Genomic DNA, 17182 nt, shown 5'->3' with positions numbered 1-17182 from the left:
GTGGGGTTGTATTAGTAGTAGGAGACAGCAGTGTTTCATGTTGTTCTGGTGGGGTTGTATTAGTAGTAGGAGACAACAGTGTTTCATGTTGTTCTGGTGGGGTTGTATTAGTAGGAGACAACAGTGTTTCATGTTGTTCTGGTGGGGTTGTATTAGTAGGAGGAGACAGTGTTTCATGTTCTGGTGTGGTTGTATTAGTAGTAGGAGACAGTGTTTCATGTTGTTCTGGTGGGGTTGTATTAGTAGTAGGAGACAACAGTGTTTCATGTTGTTCTGGTGGGGTTGTATTAGTAGGAGGAGACAGTGTTTCATGTTGTTCTGGTGGGGTTGTATTAGTAGTAGGAGACAGCAGTGTTTCATGTTGTTCTGGTGGGGTTGTATTAGTAGTAGGAGACAGTGTTTCATGGTGTTCTGGTGGGGTTGTATTAGTAGGAGGAGACAGCAGTGTTTCATGTTGTTCTGGTGGGGTTGTATTAGTAGGAGGAGACAGCAGTGTTTCATGTTGTTCTGGTGGGGTTGTATTAGTAGTAGGAGACAGCAGTGTTTCATGTTGTTCTGGTGGGGTTGTATTAGTAGGAGGAGACAACAGTGTTTCATGTTGTTCTGGTGGGGTTGTATTAGTAGTAGGAGACAGCAGTGTTTCATGTTGTTCTGGTGGGGTTGTATTAGTAGTAGGAGACAGCAGTGTTTCATGTTGTTCTGGTGGGGTTGTATTAGTAGGAGGAGACAGCAGTGTTTCATGTTGTTCTGGTGGGGTTGTATTAGTAGTAGGAGACAGCAGTGTTTCATGTTGTTCTGGTGGGGTTGTATTAGTAGTAGGAGACAGCAGTGTTTCATGTTGTTCTGGTGGGGTTGTATTAGTAGGAGGAGACAGTGTTTCATGTTCTGGTGTGGTTGTATTAGTAGTAGGAGACAGCAGTGTTTCATGTTGTTCTGGTGGGGTTGTATTAGTAGGAGGAGACAGCAGTGTTTCATGTTGTTCTGGTGGGGTTGTATTAGTAGGAGACAACAGTGTTTCATGTTGTTCTGGTGGGGTTGTATTAGTAGGAGACAACAGTGTTTCATGTTGTTCTGGTGGGGTTGTATTAGTAGGAGGAGACAGTGTTTCATGTTCTGGTGTGGTTGTATTAGTAGTAGGAGACAGCAGTGTTTCATGTTGTTCTGGTGGGGTTGTATTAGTAGTAGGAGACAGTGTTTCATGTTGTTCTGGTGTGGTTGTATTAGTAGTAGGAGACAGCAGTGTTTCATGTTGTTCTGGTGGGGTTGTATTAGTAGGAGGAGACAGCAGTGTTTCATGTTGTTCTGGTGGGGTTGTATTAGTAGTAGGAGACAGCAGTGTTTCATGTTGTTCTGGTGGGGTTGTATTAGTAGGAGGAGACAGCAGTGGTTCATGTTGTTCTGGTGGGGTTGTATTAGTAGTAGGAGACAACAGTGTTTCATGTTGTTCTGGTGGGGTTGTATTAGTAGGAGGAGACAGTGTTTCATGTTCTGGTGGGGTTGTATTAGTAGTAGGAGACAACAGTGTTTCATGTTGTTCTGGTGGGGTTGTATTAGTAGGAGGAGACAGTGTTTCATGTTCTGGTGTGGTTGTATTAGTAGGAGGAGACAGCAGTGTTTCATGTTCTGGTGTGGTTGTATTAGTAGGAGGAGACAGCAGTGTTTCATGTTCTGGTGTGGTTGTATTAGTAGGAGGAGACAGCAGTGTTTCATGTTGTTCTGGTGGGGTTGTATTAGTAGTAGGAGACAGCAGTGTTTCATGTTGTTCTGGTGGGGTTGTATTAGTAGTAGGAGACAGTGTTTCATGTTGTTCTGGTGGGGTTGTATTAGTAGGAGGAGACAGCATTGTTTCATGTTCTGGTGGGGTCGTAGTAGAATTATCGTGCAGATGGAAGCCCAGTGGGACACAGTGTTATATAAACTAGGACACAGCCATTGATGCCAGCTCAACCACAGGGCCTAGTAGAACCCTTTAACTCTCCCTGTCTGACTACAGGCTAACTGACTGGTTACGCTCCTACAGCATGTCTTCAAGCATCCTCATCTCTAAATGTAATACATCATCTGATTGGAAAACAACTCTCAGGAAGCTCCTGCACCTGGGTAACTTGTCTGTGCAGAGAGGATGTTTTAGAAAGCACATTCTGAGAAGCAGCGAGAGCAGATAACCCTAAGGAAAACGTGAGCCAAACTAACCTTAAACCAAAGGCCCAAGAAGCCTTAGCCAGTTCCCAAACACCAACCCAGGAGGAACCTAACTCTGACCTCATCCCTCTCACCTCTTTGCGTTTCTGCAGCAGTAGCTCCAGGCGGTCGTTGGCTCTCTTGGCGACATTCTTGTTTCTCTCTGTCTCGTACTGCCGCTGTGTGTTGTCCATGTTGATGCTCAGGTTCAGAGCTACATTCACCAGGGCTGTCATCAGTTTCATGGCTATACACACATACACAGACAGTTAATCAGCGTACCCATGTGCCCAGGGAAGACAGAAATAACCGACTAACACAGACAGACATATGCCCTCGCCTCACCCACTCTATTACCTGCCAGTGTGCTGGTGTGCCTGAAGGCTCGGACCTGTGAGTCCGACAGTCCGGTGAGGAGCGATATGACCGTGTCCATGAGGTACTCATCATAGATGATGCTGTACTGACACTGTCTCACCAAGACAGCAATGAACTCACAGAAACTACCCTTAAACTTCTTCCACAGTGGACCCGCCATGGTCAGAGGATAGTCTCCGCTGTCCTATAGAGGGGTAGGAGGAGGGTGGAGAGAGAATGTTTATGGGAGTTATGGCTTCACTATTGCATGCAACTCAAAGGGCAATGACATGTAAAACTGAACCAATCAACTGGTACATTTCAGGTGACCAACTAAACTTTAACCCAGAGTGATGCACCTACCACGTCTCACACACTCACACACAAAACCTACCTCGTCAAACTCCTCTGTCATCCTCCTGATGATCTCAGAGTTCTGCATGTTTCGGAACATCTCTCCACTGACCACTCCTTTACAGCCAGAACACTGGATGAAGAAGTTGATCAGGTCTAGCAGAGCCATGTCCCTGTCGGTTTTATACGCCTCAATCCAGTCATCCACCACAGACTGGAGCCAGGACAAACAGCAGCAGAGTTAGACAATAAGTACAACTAACATACAGTCACTGTGTTTCAACTCTAATAAAGCTGTTCTGGTCATTAAATAATCAAGAACTGTTGATAATCAAATAAACTATTGGCCTGTTAAAGGCTCAAGCCACTTCTGTGTGTAGGCTCCCAGATACTTTTGTATATATAGTGTGTGAAACACATAGTCAATCAATTTCAATTTTATTTTATATAGCCCTTCGTACATCAGCTAATATCTCGAAGTGCTGTACAGAAACCCAGCCTAAAACCCCAAACAGCTAGTAATGCAGGTGTAGAAGCACGGTAGAAGCATAGTGCATGTGAACACCCCTTCAAATGAGTGGATTCGGCTATTTCAGCCACACCAGTTGCTGACAGGTGTATAAAAAATTAAATAAATTTAACATTGGAATAAAATAGAGAAAAAAAAAGAAGTGACTTTCAATGTGGCACCGTCATAGGATGCCTTTCCAACAAGCCAGTGCGTCAAATTTCTGCCCTGCTAGAGCCGCTCTGGTCAACTGTTGTTGTGAAGTGGAAATGTCTAGGACCAACAACGTTGCGAAGTGGTAGGCCACACAAGCTCACTGAACGCGATCGCCAAGTGCTGAAGCGTGTAAAAATCACCTGTACTTGGTTGCAAGACTCACTACCGAGTTCCAAACTGCCTCTGGAAGCAACGTCAGCACAAGAACTGTTCGTCGAGAGATTCATGAAATGGGTTTCCATGGCCGAGCGGCCGCACACAAGCCTAAGATCACCATGCGCAATGCCAAGCGTCAGCTGGAGTGGTGTAAGCTCGCTGCCATGGGAACAACAAATTGCGAGCCAGCCCTAATCGCCCAGTGTCAGTGCCCGACCTCACTAATGCTTGTGGCTGACTGGAAGCAAGTCCCCCGCAATGTTCCAACATCTAGTGGAAAGCCTTCCCAGAAGAGTGGAGGCTGTTATTGCAGCAAAGGGGGGACCAACTCCATATTAATGCCTAAGATTTGGGAATGAGATGTTCGACGAGCAGCTGTCCACATACTTTTGGTCAAGCAGCGTATACACACACACACACACCTGCATGGCGCTTTTGCCCATCTTGACAACCTCGAACAGCATCAGGTTCTCCATGCCATTCTCCTGGTAGTGGCCGTTCATCCTCCCTGCACCCCCCACTCCCTTCCCTCCTTTACCCTTCTCTCCTGCCGCCTTCTTCCCCTTTTTCCCCCCCTGGGATGGAGGGAGTGGTGGAGAGAAAGAGAAAAGTCAATAAAAGTGTAAACAGCATAATACTTACTAATATTATGTGGTGTGTATACAGTAACTTGAGGATGAAGTGAATATTACGTGGTGTGTATTGATGGATTGCATGTTATGTCACAATATTGTTTTGGACTGATGCCCGATTGAGCATTCTACTTAATGCATCATCAAAGAGCGCTGATGAAGATTAAATTTAAAAAATGCATTACATTGGCTTGGAAATACAATGACATTCCAAGGGGGTGGGGGGGGTCAAATAATTAGTAGGAAAATCTTTTGATGTCACCAAATTGACTTTAGATGCAGTATAACGTTAGCTAGCTAGCTAACATTGAGGGGAGGCCATCGGATTTGAGCTCGCTAACTTTAGCATTGCTAGCTATTTCTGACAAACTTTGCTAGCTAATAACAACATTGCCATCTCTTTAAAGTAAATTTGACAACATGATAATGTTGGAAAAGTAGTTTCCTACTAAATATTTAACTACTTTAGCAATGTCATGGTATTTCCAGGCACTATAGTGTAATTTTGACTAAACAGTAGTTAGCCTCCATCCAGAACGACTGGGCTTCTCACCACTTTAAAACACCGCCGATAGAGGACATCTTGTGAACATTCATAACAATGGCATAACCAAGACAGAGGTGCAACCTATGAATAGCGTGAGGAAGCGGTTCTAATGTTATGTTGTGGTGTATAGCGTGAGGAAGAGGCTCTAATATTATGTTGTGGGGTATAGCGGGAGGAAGAGGTTCTAATATTATGTTGTAGGGTATAGCGTGAGGAAGAGGCTCTAATATTATGCTGTAGGGTATAGCGTGAGGAAGAGGTTACAATATTATGTTGTGGGGTATAGCGTGAGGAAGAGGTTCCAATATTATGTTGTGGGGTATAGCGTGAGGAAGAGGCTCTAATATTATGTTGTAGGGTATAGCGTGAGGAAGAGGCTCTAATATTATGTTGAGGGCTATAGCGGGAGGAAGAGGTTCTAATATTATGTTGTGGTGTATAGCGGGAGGAAGAGGTTCTAATATTATGTTGTGGTGTATAGCGTGAGGAAGAGGCTCTAATATTATGTTGTGGTGTATAGCGTGAGGAAGAGGCTCTAATATTATGTTGAGGGGTATAGCGTGAGGAAGAGGTTCTAATATTATGTTGAGGGGTATAGCGTGAGGAAGAGGTTCTAATATTATGTTGTGGTGTATAGCGGGAGGAAGAGGCTCTAATATGTTGTGGTGTATAGCGTGAGGAAGAGGCTCTAATATTATGTTGTGGTGTATAGCGGGAGGAAGAGGTTCTAATATGTTGAGGGGTATAGCGGGAGGAAGAGGCTCTAATATTATGTTGTGGTGTATAGTGTGAGGAAGAGGCTCTAATATTATGTTGTGGTGTATAGCGTGAGGAAGAGGCTCTAATATTATGTTGTAGGGTATAGCGTGAGGAAGAGGCTCTAATATTATGTTGTGGGGTATAGCGTGAGGAAGAGGCTCTAATATTATGTTGTAGGGTATAGCGTGAGGAAGAGGCTCTAATATTATGTTGTGGGGTATAGCGTGAGGAAGAGGCTCTAATATTATGTTGTAGGGTATAGCGTGAGGAAGAGGCTCTAATATTATGTTGTGGGGTATAGCGTGAGGAAGAGGCTCTAATATTATGTTGTAGGGTATAGCGTGAGGAAGAGGCTCTAATATTATGTTGTGGGGTATAGCGTGAGGAAGAGGCTCTAATATTATGTTGTGGGGTATAGCGTGAGAAAGAGGCTCTAATATTATGTTGTGGGGTATAGCGTGAGGAAGAGGCTCTAATATTATGTTGTGGGGTATAGCGTGAGGAAGAGGTTCTAATATTATGTTGTGGGGTATAGCGTGAGGAAGAGGCTCTAATATTATGTAACCTTGAGTAAGGTTACTCTTAGCCGTGGTATATTGGCAATGTAACACAAACCCCCGGAGGTGCCTTATTGCTATTATAAACTGGTTACCAACGTAATTAGAACAGTAAAAATAATTGTTTTGTCATGCCCGTGGTACACGGTCAGCCAATCAGCATTCAGGGCTCAAACCACCCAGTTTATAATATGTAGTATATAGCTTGGGGAAGAGGTTATAATATGCTGTGGTGTAGAGCTTGAGGAAGACGAGGCCTGGTCGTACCTTTCCTTTGGTTGGGTTGATACTGACATCAGGAGCCTCAGAGAAGTCTGTGTCTGAGGAGAAACGGGTGTCCGAATCCCTGGCAAAAAAACACACACATTAGAAACAGTCTGTTGCATGCCGGTTGACACACACACACACACACACACACACACACACACACACACACACACACACACACACACACACACACCATGGAAGTAGCCACTTACTGAGGATAGTGGAACTCTGACGGTAACTCTGGTGCTGCTATCATTTCTCTATCATGTCTGACCCAACTCAAATAAGAACAGACCTCAGATCCTCAGTGTCCACAAGGCAGTGGAACGGTAGCATAGGACCTGGAGGAGAAAACAGAAGGGGAAGAGAATGCATGGGTATTGGAGTTACATTCAGAGAAGACAGCATCCTGACTGGTTGCATCACTGCCTGGTATGGCAACTGCTCGGCTTCCAACTGCAAGGCACTACAGAGGGTAGTGCGAACGGCCCAGTACATCACTAGGACCAAGCTTCTTGCCATCCAGGACCTCTATACCAGGCGGTGTCAGAGAGAGGAAGGCCCTAAAAATTGTTGAAGACTCCAGCCACCCTAGTCATAGACTGTTCTCTCTGCTATCGCACGGCAAGCTACCGCAGAGCCAAATCTAGGTCCAAGAGGCTTCTAAACAGCTTCTACCCCCAGGCCATAAGACTCCTGAACATCTAGTGAAATGGCTACCCAGACTATTTGCAGTGATCGCCCCCCACCACCTCATTTCTTTACACCACTGCTACTCTCTGTTGTCATCATCTATGCATTGTCACTTTATTATCTCTACCTACATGTACATACTACATCAACTAACCGGTGCCCCCGCACATTGACTCTGTGTCAGTACCTCCCCTGTATATAGTCTCGATATTGTTATTTTACGGTTGCTCTTTAATTACTTGTTGCTTTTATCTCTTATTCTTATCTGTATTTTTTTTAAACTGCATTGTTGGTTAGGGGCCCGTAAGTAAGCATTTCACTGCATTTCACCTGTTATATTCAGCGCATGTGACTAATACAATTTGATTTGAGAGGAGTTGTATGATAACCTGCTGCTGAACTTCTACAACATACACATTGCATCCCGTGAACAGGCCTCAGTATGAGCCAGTGGTTCTTCACACAGACAAAAAAATATATATATACTGCTTTCACATGGTAACAGGGGGCGGGCTCTATCCCTACTGTCATGCTCAGTTGTGAGCTGATTGGCTATCTCGCTCCTTGGTTTACAGGAAACATCACCCCAGGGCTGGACATTGGAACGTCCCTCCATGACCATATAAAGGAGAGTTCACTTCATCCTCGTTAGAGATCCTAACCAATCAGAACAAAGTATTAACACTAGTGGATATATTACAAAGCAAACAGCAGGGAGGAGAGTGGGATACTCAAGCAAATTACGACATTAAAAACAAATATTATTTAATAGTTTTCATTTTTATATATAAAAATGAATCAACAATATTGTTAATACTAGCATGTCGTCAGGACAGGTTTTGGGCTACAGGAGGCCAAAATGAGCCTAGCAGCCTATCCTGGGTGTGTCTTAATTGCGATCGTGGACATACTGTACTATACTGTACTAAGGATTACAGTAGGAGGTGTCAATCAGAAAATGAATTGTAACGACCAACGAGGAATCAATTGCATTTGACTGTACAATAAAATTGCTCGTATCTGTAAGTAACCGGTTTATGCTTTTCTGCAGGTTGTAAAAAGCTTTTTGGGGGGAGAAGTGGGGCATCTTTACCCTCATCAACCAGTGAGATGTAAGGAATGGGAAATGGATGGATTCAAACTCAACTTTAAAATGCCAGATAGCTAAGTACTTTATCCCATGGTCTTGAATTACAACACGTGACTTCCAATACACATTCGACAATTCCAATGGACATTAGACTTATTTCATGTTATCTAATTGCCCAAAGCCATTCTTGCAAGCTAAATTCATACATAATGTGTTTGAAATTGGGTCAAATACAGCTACACATGCTAGCAGTGTATTGTACAATACAGCTACAACTGTATTGCCAAGCAATAAAACAGCATCAGCTAGCAACATCCTGTGTTTCTTATTACACAAGCGGAGACACTCGCGAGACAGTAGTCGCTCTGGCTGGTTGACTAGAGAGGAAGACTTCGAAGATGGGGACTGAAAAAGTGGCGCCAAACCCGGGTGCCTGGGCAACACAAAGCACGTTAAAACTATATTAGCGATAGCTAACGTCGTCGAAATAACCGACGGAGAGCATCCTGAACAAGGCTAGCTACCGTTGGCTAGGTAGTATGACAGCCGCTCTCTTGGGCTTGCTCAGTGATGGCTACTGTCCAGAATTGACACCGGTATTATGTCGAGAGGTTGCCCGGACTGGCTTGCCAAAGAGCTAGCCAGCTAACGAAGCTAGCTAGCTTAACATCATCAGCTGTCATCAGAACGTCACCCTTTACGTACATGAAAATAACAACTTGCCATCTATGGCTAACGTTAAACCAAGAGTTAAAATTGTATCCTTCAAGTAACGGTAGTACCCACTTTTCTGTAAACTAACTAGTTACAGTTCAAACAGGGCAAAAACACTCAAATCTCAATTTTGACTGGGTAGCTAACTAACGTTAGCTTAGTATAGCTGCAGCTTAGCTACCATTCTCCATCTTGTTATGTTAGCTAGTTTCCTGGCTAGTTAGCCATGTTAACATTAGCTATCCTAGCCCGTTGCCTGCAATCGAACGGAGTTCGGATAGCCAGCCATATTATCAATAAAACAGTTGATATTTAGCTAGCTAGCTAATACGGCGTGGCACTCAAAGTTCATGTAAATATCTAAATTAGTTTGTTTATACAACACACTTGTTGTGGAGCAACAATACATCCATTTAGTTACATAAAAACACCGCGTCCCTACGTCCTCCATCTTGCCTCGGGAGTTCCGATACGTTACCTACCTAACGTTAACTCCTCAACAGAACAACATTTATTGGATGTAAACAAACACTTTGTAATATATATTAGCTTAGCTAACTTACTAGATATGTTTCAGTGAAATTAGTCTACTTTCGGGTATGCGTAACACAGATTCACGATAAACTAGACAAAAAAGTAGCTTACAGCGCCAGCGGCTAGCTTACGACTTTCCGTAGCTAGCAGCCTCCGCACTTCTAGCCTATGTTAGCTAGCTAGCATGAGAAGCTAGCTACCAACAAAATTGCTACAAACCAACTAACTTCGAGATTCCACTCCGCCATTTTATAACTTACCCCGTTATTCAATTTATTTCCAAACGAGACACTACTTTGTTGAGTCGTTGTCTGTTCTTTTTATGGATATTACCACGATTTCCGCAAATGAGTTTGAAACTGGCGGTCAGAGGCGGTTTTGGACGCTCTCACCCCGCCACTTGCTCCGTAGTAGGGTTTGTTGTTTCGACGATGAGGGGGAAGGAAAACTCTTGGTGCACAGCTGCCCCCTAGCGGCCAGATTAAATACTTCCGATTCCCCGTGACCGTAAGTGATCTGACATCTAGCGGTTATTTACAAGCTGTGCAGCTGCCAGCAAGTACGTGACAGATGGGGGTTGGATGGCCCTACTGCTGAGTTTCTAAACCTAAAGGCGCAACATCGCAAGACTTCCGGATACGCTTGCAAAGACCAAACCGACCAGGCCACGGTTTGGATACAGGGGTCATGTCCCCACCACATTCTGAAATTGCCTTTTTGCCCCCCTCCCCAGTTTTATCATTGTGATAAGAGCAGTGATACAAAGGACGGCAATGGTGTACTTTAGGACCATGCGGACGCCTCCGAGCGGTCAGGTAGGCTGTTTGGAGTGGTCAGCAGGCTGTATTTAGGACGCACAGACACCACAGAGTTGGCAGACAGGCTGTGTGAATGTAACAGTATAGCTTCCGTCCCTCTCTTCGCCCCAACCTGGGCTCGAACCAGGAACCCTCTGCACACATCAACCACAGTCACTCACGAAGCATCGTTACCCATCGCGCCACAAAAGCCGCGGGGAACAACTAGGGCTCAGAGTGAGTGACGTCACCGATTGAAACACTATTAGCGGCCACCACCGCTAACTAGCTAGCCATTTCACATCGGCCACATGAAGGCAAAACTTCTGGAAGGCTGGCTGGACCAGCACAGGAGAGTTGGTTTTAGGTTGTTTAGGAGGCGTGCAAAGGAGAATTTAGTTATTGCACACACACACTTTACAGAGTAGGCGTTCCCTAACTAAAATATGCAAATGTATGCTAGAACGCACCAATAGGATCTCGCTAGCTTGTGCTTGGCTCTGCCCACCTCCTTGCTTGTTCTGCCCACTATGACTAATTTGTTCCCATTTAAAACATCGGGCTGTGGTCTATCTTGGTTTAGTTATAAAAATCTTTGCTACTACTACAACTACTGAAGGAGGAGATTTTACTAGAAACTATTAGATTCCCCTTTTATCTGTGGATTAAATGTCTCAGTAGAGAACACACTATTTTGTGTGACTCAAAATGGGTCCAAATTCTAAAAAGATCCAGAAAAAAAGTACCTTGTGCCTTTCAGGTAAAATAACAACCCAATGTTTATATCCCAGGACAAATTAGCTAGCTAAATGTCCATGAATGTTTAATTTGTTTACATTTAAGTCATTTAGCAGACGCTCTTATCCAGAGCGACTTACAAATTGGCGCATTCACCTTATGATATCCAGTGGATATCCAGTTTAGACCTGTCCCTAAATTAATATAGTTGGGACAGAGTTTGTTTTGATATTTCAACCTGCGTGTCTGGATCGCGTTTGGTGTGGATGTACAAAATCAACATGCGTACGATGGCGGACACGGATGCATCTTTGTGCCTGGTCTAGACAGCATGTAAAAAGTTACATTGCGGGACTAGGTTGTTTTTAGGACCAGTTCTTGCAGTAGCTGGTAGGAGTCAGACCGAAAGCCAGCGGGTGTGGTGGGAGCAGGATGAAGAAATCGGTTCTGCGTAGACCTCTACTGTGCACCATGACAGTGAAGCCTGTTATGTTAGAGCTGTGTATTACTGTGCCAGTGTGAAAAGTAGGGAATTAGCTAGGGAAACTGACAGATCAATAACATTGCCATACTGACTAATAAAACTCACGCTGCAATGAAAAGAATGTCAGAATATCAGTCTTCAATCATTTGGCCATCTGGTTTCATCGTTTGATTCAGGTCTAGTGTGATTGAGGCAAAAATAATAGCTTAAGTTAGCCAACTTTTGGCCAGCTCTCTCTCTAACAGTACATCAACTGGAGAAAGCTAGCCAAGTTAATGTACTTCTGAAACGGAACAAAACGAAGGCTACAAAACATTTCTATACAAACAACAGCTAACAGCAACAGTAATAATCGCCACCTCATATCGCTATCTGACAGATAACTAGAGGCTAAAGCTGACCTGGCTGTGGTAGCTACTAGCTAGTGTAGCTTATATATTCACCTCAGTTAAGAGGGAATGAAACATTAGCTAACATTACATGTCAGTTACAATACTAGCTCAGCACTTCAAATAAACAATAGTTTAAAAAATGTATGTTAAGTTAAACAGCAGTTACATTGACAGCTAAATCAGTAAACTAATGAGTAGCCAGTTTCTGCTCTGCTTGCTTTTACAACTCGGTGAATGAGCGCAACACATACACACTGACCTAAGCTCAATAATGAATGTTTCACTAAGATCCTAAAGCTGAGTGGGGTGTGTTGGGTTGGGGAGCTGCAGGGTGGTGGACCCCTAGGGACAAGACGTATCCGGTGACCCGGATATATTGTGTGCAAGTAAAAAGACCTCTACAGTACTATTAGTCCTATGAGATTAATTATATGGAGGATTTTCTGTTTCTGTGTGTTAATGTATATTTGAGGTCTATGTGTGTTTTTTTTTGTTTTTTTTGTTGTTTCTAAACCATTTTCTTGGGAATTAAAACAATTAAAGGTGTGAACTGGGAAGGAAATTGTGTTGGGACAGAGTTGAGTTATTGACTAGACTGGTGGGGGGTTGGGCGTGCAGGCAGCTCGGGCTGGCTGGTCGGTCTGGCCGAAATTTGATATAGAGGATGTCTTAATAAAGACAATCAAAAGTCTGTATTTTTTCAAGAATTGTTCATTTTTTAGGCTATTGGTTAAAGGTGCAACACAACATTTGTTATTGAATTATCTTTGATCTAGTTTAGTCTTATTAATCACTTAAATATATTTAATAATGAGCTCTTACCTAGCTTGATTTTTGTAACGGCTTTCCTCCTCCTCTTCATCAGAAGAGGAGGAGCAGGGATCGAACCAAAATGCAGCTGAGTTTGTCGACGTGATTTATTAAAGAATAAACACGAACTCGACTAATACACCAACAAAACAAATAAACGGTGTAGACAGACCTAAACGACGGAATCACAATAACACACGAGAACGCACGAACAGGGAAAAAAGCCTACACATAAATGAAACTGAACAAACAAACCGAAACCAGTCCCGTGTGGCGCAACGACATACACAAACACAGGAGACAATCACCCACAACGAACACTGTGAAAACACCTACCTAAATATGACTCTTAATTAGAGGAACGCCAAACACCTGCCTCTAATTAAGAGCCATACCAGGCAACCCATAAACCAACATAGAAACAGAAAACATAGAATGCCCACCCAACCTCACGTCCTGACCAACTAACACATATAACAAACTAACAGAAATAGGTCAGGAACGTGACATAACCCCCCCCATAAGGTGCGAACTCCGGGCGCACCAGCACAAAGTCTAGGGGAGGGTCTGGGTGGGCATCTGACCACGGTGGTGGCTCAGGCTCCGGGCGAGGTCCCCACCCCACCATAGTCAATCCCAGCTTCCATCTCCCCCTATGAATGTCCACCCTCATCTTACCCCCACAAAATCCTTTTGGTAACATCAACAACCGGGGCAGCACCGGGACAGAGGGATAGATCAAGACAGAGGGATAGCTCAAGACAGAGGGATAGATCAGGATATAGAGGTAGCTCAGGATAGAGAGGGAGATCAGGATAGAGGGGCAACTCCGGACTGAAAGGCAGCTCCGGACAGAGAGACAGCTCTGGACTGAGGGGCAGTTCTGGGTAAATAGCCGCTCCGGGCTAAGGGACAGCTCATGACTGGCTAACGGCTCTGGACGCTCATGGCTGGCTGACGGCTCTCGACGCTCATGGCTGGCTGACGGCTCTCGACGCTCATGGCTGGCTGACGGCTCTCGACGCTCATGGCTGGCTGACGGCTCTCGACGCTCATGGCTCGCTGACAGCTCTGGACGCTCATGGCTCGCTGACGGCTCTGGACGCTCATGGCTGGCTGAAGGCTCTGGACGCTCATGGCTCACTGACGGCTCTGGCAGATCCTGTCTGGTTGGCGGCTCTGGCAGATCCTGTCTGGTTGGCGGCTCTGGCAGATCCTGTCTGGTTGGCGGCTCTGGCAGATCCTGTCTGGTTGGCGGCTCTGGCAGATCCTGTCTGGTTGGCGGCTCTGGCAGATCCTGTCTGGTTGGCGGCTCTGGCAGATCCTGACTGATAACTGGCTCTAGCGGCTCCTGACTGACTATCGGCTCTGACGGCTCGGGACAGGCGGGCGGCTCTAATGGCTCAGGACAGACGGATGGCTCAGACGGCGCTGGGGAGACGGATGGCTCAGACGGCGCTGGGGAGACGGATGGCTCAGACGGCGCTGGGGAGACGGATGGCTCAGATGGCGCTGGGGAGACGGATGGCTCAGATGGCGCTGCGGAGACGGATGGCTCAGACGGCACCTGTCTGGCGGAAGGCTCTGGCTGCTCCTGTCTGGCGGAAGGCTCTGTAGGCTCATGGCAGACGGGCAGCTTTGCAGGCTCATGGCAGACAGGCAGTTCATGCGCCGTTGGGCAGACGGCAGACTCTGGACGGCTGAGACGCACTGTAGGCTTGGTGCGTGGTGCCGTAACTGGAGGCACCTGACTGAGGACACGCACTTCAAGCCTAGTGCGGGGAGCAGGGACAGGGCACACTGAACTCTCAAAGCGTGCTATAATCCTGGTGCGTGGTACCGGCACTGGTGGCACCGGGCTGAGCGCACGCACATCAGGACGAGTACGGGGAGAAACAACAGTGTGCACAGGACTTAGGAGACGCACATGTGGCTTAGTGCGCGGTGCCGGAACTGGAGGCACTAGGCTGGAGACACGCACCATAGGGAGAGTGCGTGGAGGAGGCACAGGGCTCTGAAAACGCACTGGAAGCCTGGTGCGTGGTGTAGGCACTGGTGGTACTGGGCTGGGGCGGGGAGGTAGTGCCGGAAATACCGGACCGTGAAGGCGTACTGGCTCCCTTGAGCACCGAGCCTGTCCAACCTTACCTGGTTGAATGCTCCCCGTCGCCCGACCAGTGCGGGGAGGTGGAATAACCCGCACCGGGCTATGTAGGCGAACCGGGGACACCATGCGTAAGGCTGGTGCCATGTAAGCCGGCCCGAGGAGACGCACTGGAGACCAGACGCGTTGAGCCGGCCTCATGACACCTGGCTCAATGCCCAATCTAGCCCTACCAGTGCGGGGAGGTGGAATAACCCGCACTGGGCTATGCACTCGTACAGGAGACACCGTGCGCTCTACTGCGTAACACGGCGCCTGCCCGTACTCCCGCTCTCCACGGTAAGCCTGGGAAGTGGGCGCAGGTCTCCTACCTGCCCATGGCCCACTACCTCTTATCCCCCCCCCCCCCCAAGAAATTTTTGGGGTCTCCTCTCGGGCTTCCAGCCACGTCTCCTTGCTGCCTCCTCATACCACCGCCTCTCTGCTTTCGCTGCCTCCAGCTCAGCTTTGGGACGGCGATATTCTCCCGGCTGTGCCCATGGACCTCTCCCGTCCAATATTTCCTCCCAAGTCCATGATTCCTGTGTATAATCCTGCTTGACTTCACGCCGCTTGGTTCTGGATTGGTGGGTGATTCTGTAACGGCTTTCCTCTTCCTCTTCATCAGAAGAGGATGAGCAGGGATCGAACCAAAATGCAGCTGAGTTTGTCGACATGATTTATTAAAGAATAAACACGAACTCGACTAATACACCAACAAAACAAATAAACGGTGTAGACAGACCTAAACGACGGACTCACAATAACACACGAGAACGCACGAACAGGGAAAAAAGCCTACACATAAATGAAACTGAACAAACAAACCGAAACCAGTCCCGTGTGGCGCAACGACATACACAAACACAGGAGACAATCACCCACAACGAACACTGTGAAAACACCTACCTAAATATGACTCTTAATTAGAGGAACGCCAAACACCTGCCTCTAATTAAGAGCCATACCAGGCAACCCATAAACCAACATAGAAACAGAAAACATAGAATGCCCACCCAACCTCACGTCCTGACCAACTAACACATATAACAAACTAACAGAAATAGGTCAGGAACGTGACAATTTTAGCTTACTTTTTGTTCTACATAGAGACGGCATATTGGATTGTGTAAAAATTCAGGAAATAAACTTTAGATGCCCCCAAAAAAATTCTGGGGGAGGACCCTCAGAACCCAAACCAGGTTATGTCCACTCCACTTCTAAAACCAAAGTGGCGCCCTTGGTTTGAGAAGTCAATGAGAGAAGTGAACAATTCTTCCTTAGTTGTTCATTTTCTCGAAATCTAAAGACACAACCTAGGTTTGAGTCAATGTCTTGAGTAGAGGAACATATTACTCCAACCTCGTGAAATTGACAAACTGACACGTTTTAATGTTCGTTAAAAAAAAGTATGTTAAATCGAAGGAATGCCTTTGATTTGACGGCCTGCACTTACGCAGTTCGGTGAGAGACGAACGTTAGACCCGATGACGGGTTTTTGTGCATGAGTTTAGTTTACCAATGTCGCCATGACATCGCCTATACATACGGATTTCAATTGGAGAAGCAGTTTCTGCCTATCTTCATACTGTACTATCTTTGGCCCTGCAGTCAATGGTGTGGCCGCATCTCAATACTAAGTGAATCTCAATTGCATTTCCTTGACTCCCCATGTACTCTCTTCTCACCTCCTCAAAATCCATTGGAGGAGAAGGTCAGAGGGGAGGACATCTGGAATCAAGGAATCCAATTGAGATTATCCCATTGTGGGAGGAATAATCTTCCTCGTCTGTCCTTCCTTTCTTTTCTCTTTAATTAGAACTGTTTCAGATTCTGAAGACACATATAGTGTAAAACAGTGTTTCCCAACCCTGGTCCTTGAGTACACCCAACAGTACACAGTTTCGTTGTAGTTTTTGACAAACACACCTCATTCAACTCATTGAGGGCTTGATGATAAATTGAATCAGGTGTGCTTGTCCAGGGTTACAATAAAAATGTGTACTGTTGGGGGTAATCGAGAACTAGGGTTGGGAAACACTGGTGTAAGAAATGGCAGAGACCTATTTTGTGACTTTCCCCTATCTGTTTCTTTTATAGAAATGGGGATGATGGAAAGCAGACAATGTGAGGAAGTCAGTTTAAACGATTGACATGTACCCGAAGAGGGTAGTCATTAATCTAGATACCAGTATCTCTGCCTGGTGTTCAAGAAGATCACAACCGGCCTTGATTGGGAGTCCCATAGGGCAG

At 45.8% G+C, this 17182-nt stretch overlaps 1 protein-coding gene across 1 annotated transcript in view; it reads right to left on the bottom strand.

The window, feature by feature from the left end:
• Positions 1 to 10011, bottom strand: part of LOC129858681 (cohesin subunit SA-2-like) — a 38781-nt gene extending 28770 nt beyond the window's left edge. Inside the window, exons 1-7 of the mRNA XM_055927983.1 lie at positions 9826 to 10011; positions 6747 to 6875; positions 6535 to 6613; positions 4195 to 4347; positions 2933 to 3106; positions 2539 to 2743; positions 2277 to 2428 (exon numbers count right to left, since the gene is read on the bottom strand). Coding sequence (XP_055783958.1) covers positions 2277 to 2428; positions 2539 to 2743; positions 2933 to 3106; positions 4195 to 4347; positions 6535 to 6613; positions 6747 to 6790 — 807 coding nt within the window. The 5' untranslated portion in view covers positions 6791 to 6875; positions 9826 to 10011. The remainder of the gene's footprint in view (positions 1 to 2276; positions 2429 to 2538; positions 2744 to 2932; positions 3107 to 4194; positions 4348 to 6534; positions 6614 to 6746; positions 6876 to 9825) is intronic.
• Positions 10012 to 17182: the final 7171 nt, after the last annotated feature.

This window comes from Salvelinus fontinalis, chromosome 6 (assembly GCF_029448725.1).
Source record: "Salvelinus fontinalis isolate EN_2023a chromosome 6, ASM2944872v1, whole genome shotgun sequence".
Lineage (NCBI taxonomy): Eukaryota > Metazoa > Chordata > Actinopteri > Salmoniformes > Salmonidae > Salvelinus > Salvelinus fontinalis.
Note: the sequence above shows the minus strand (reverse complement) of the source record. Positions and strands in the feature narration are given on the sequence as shown.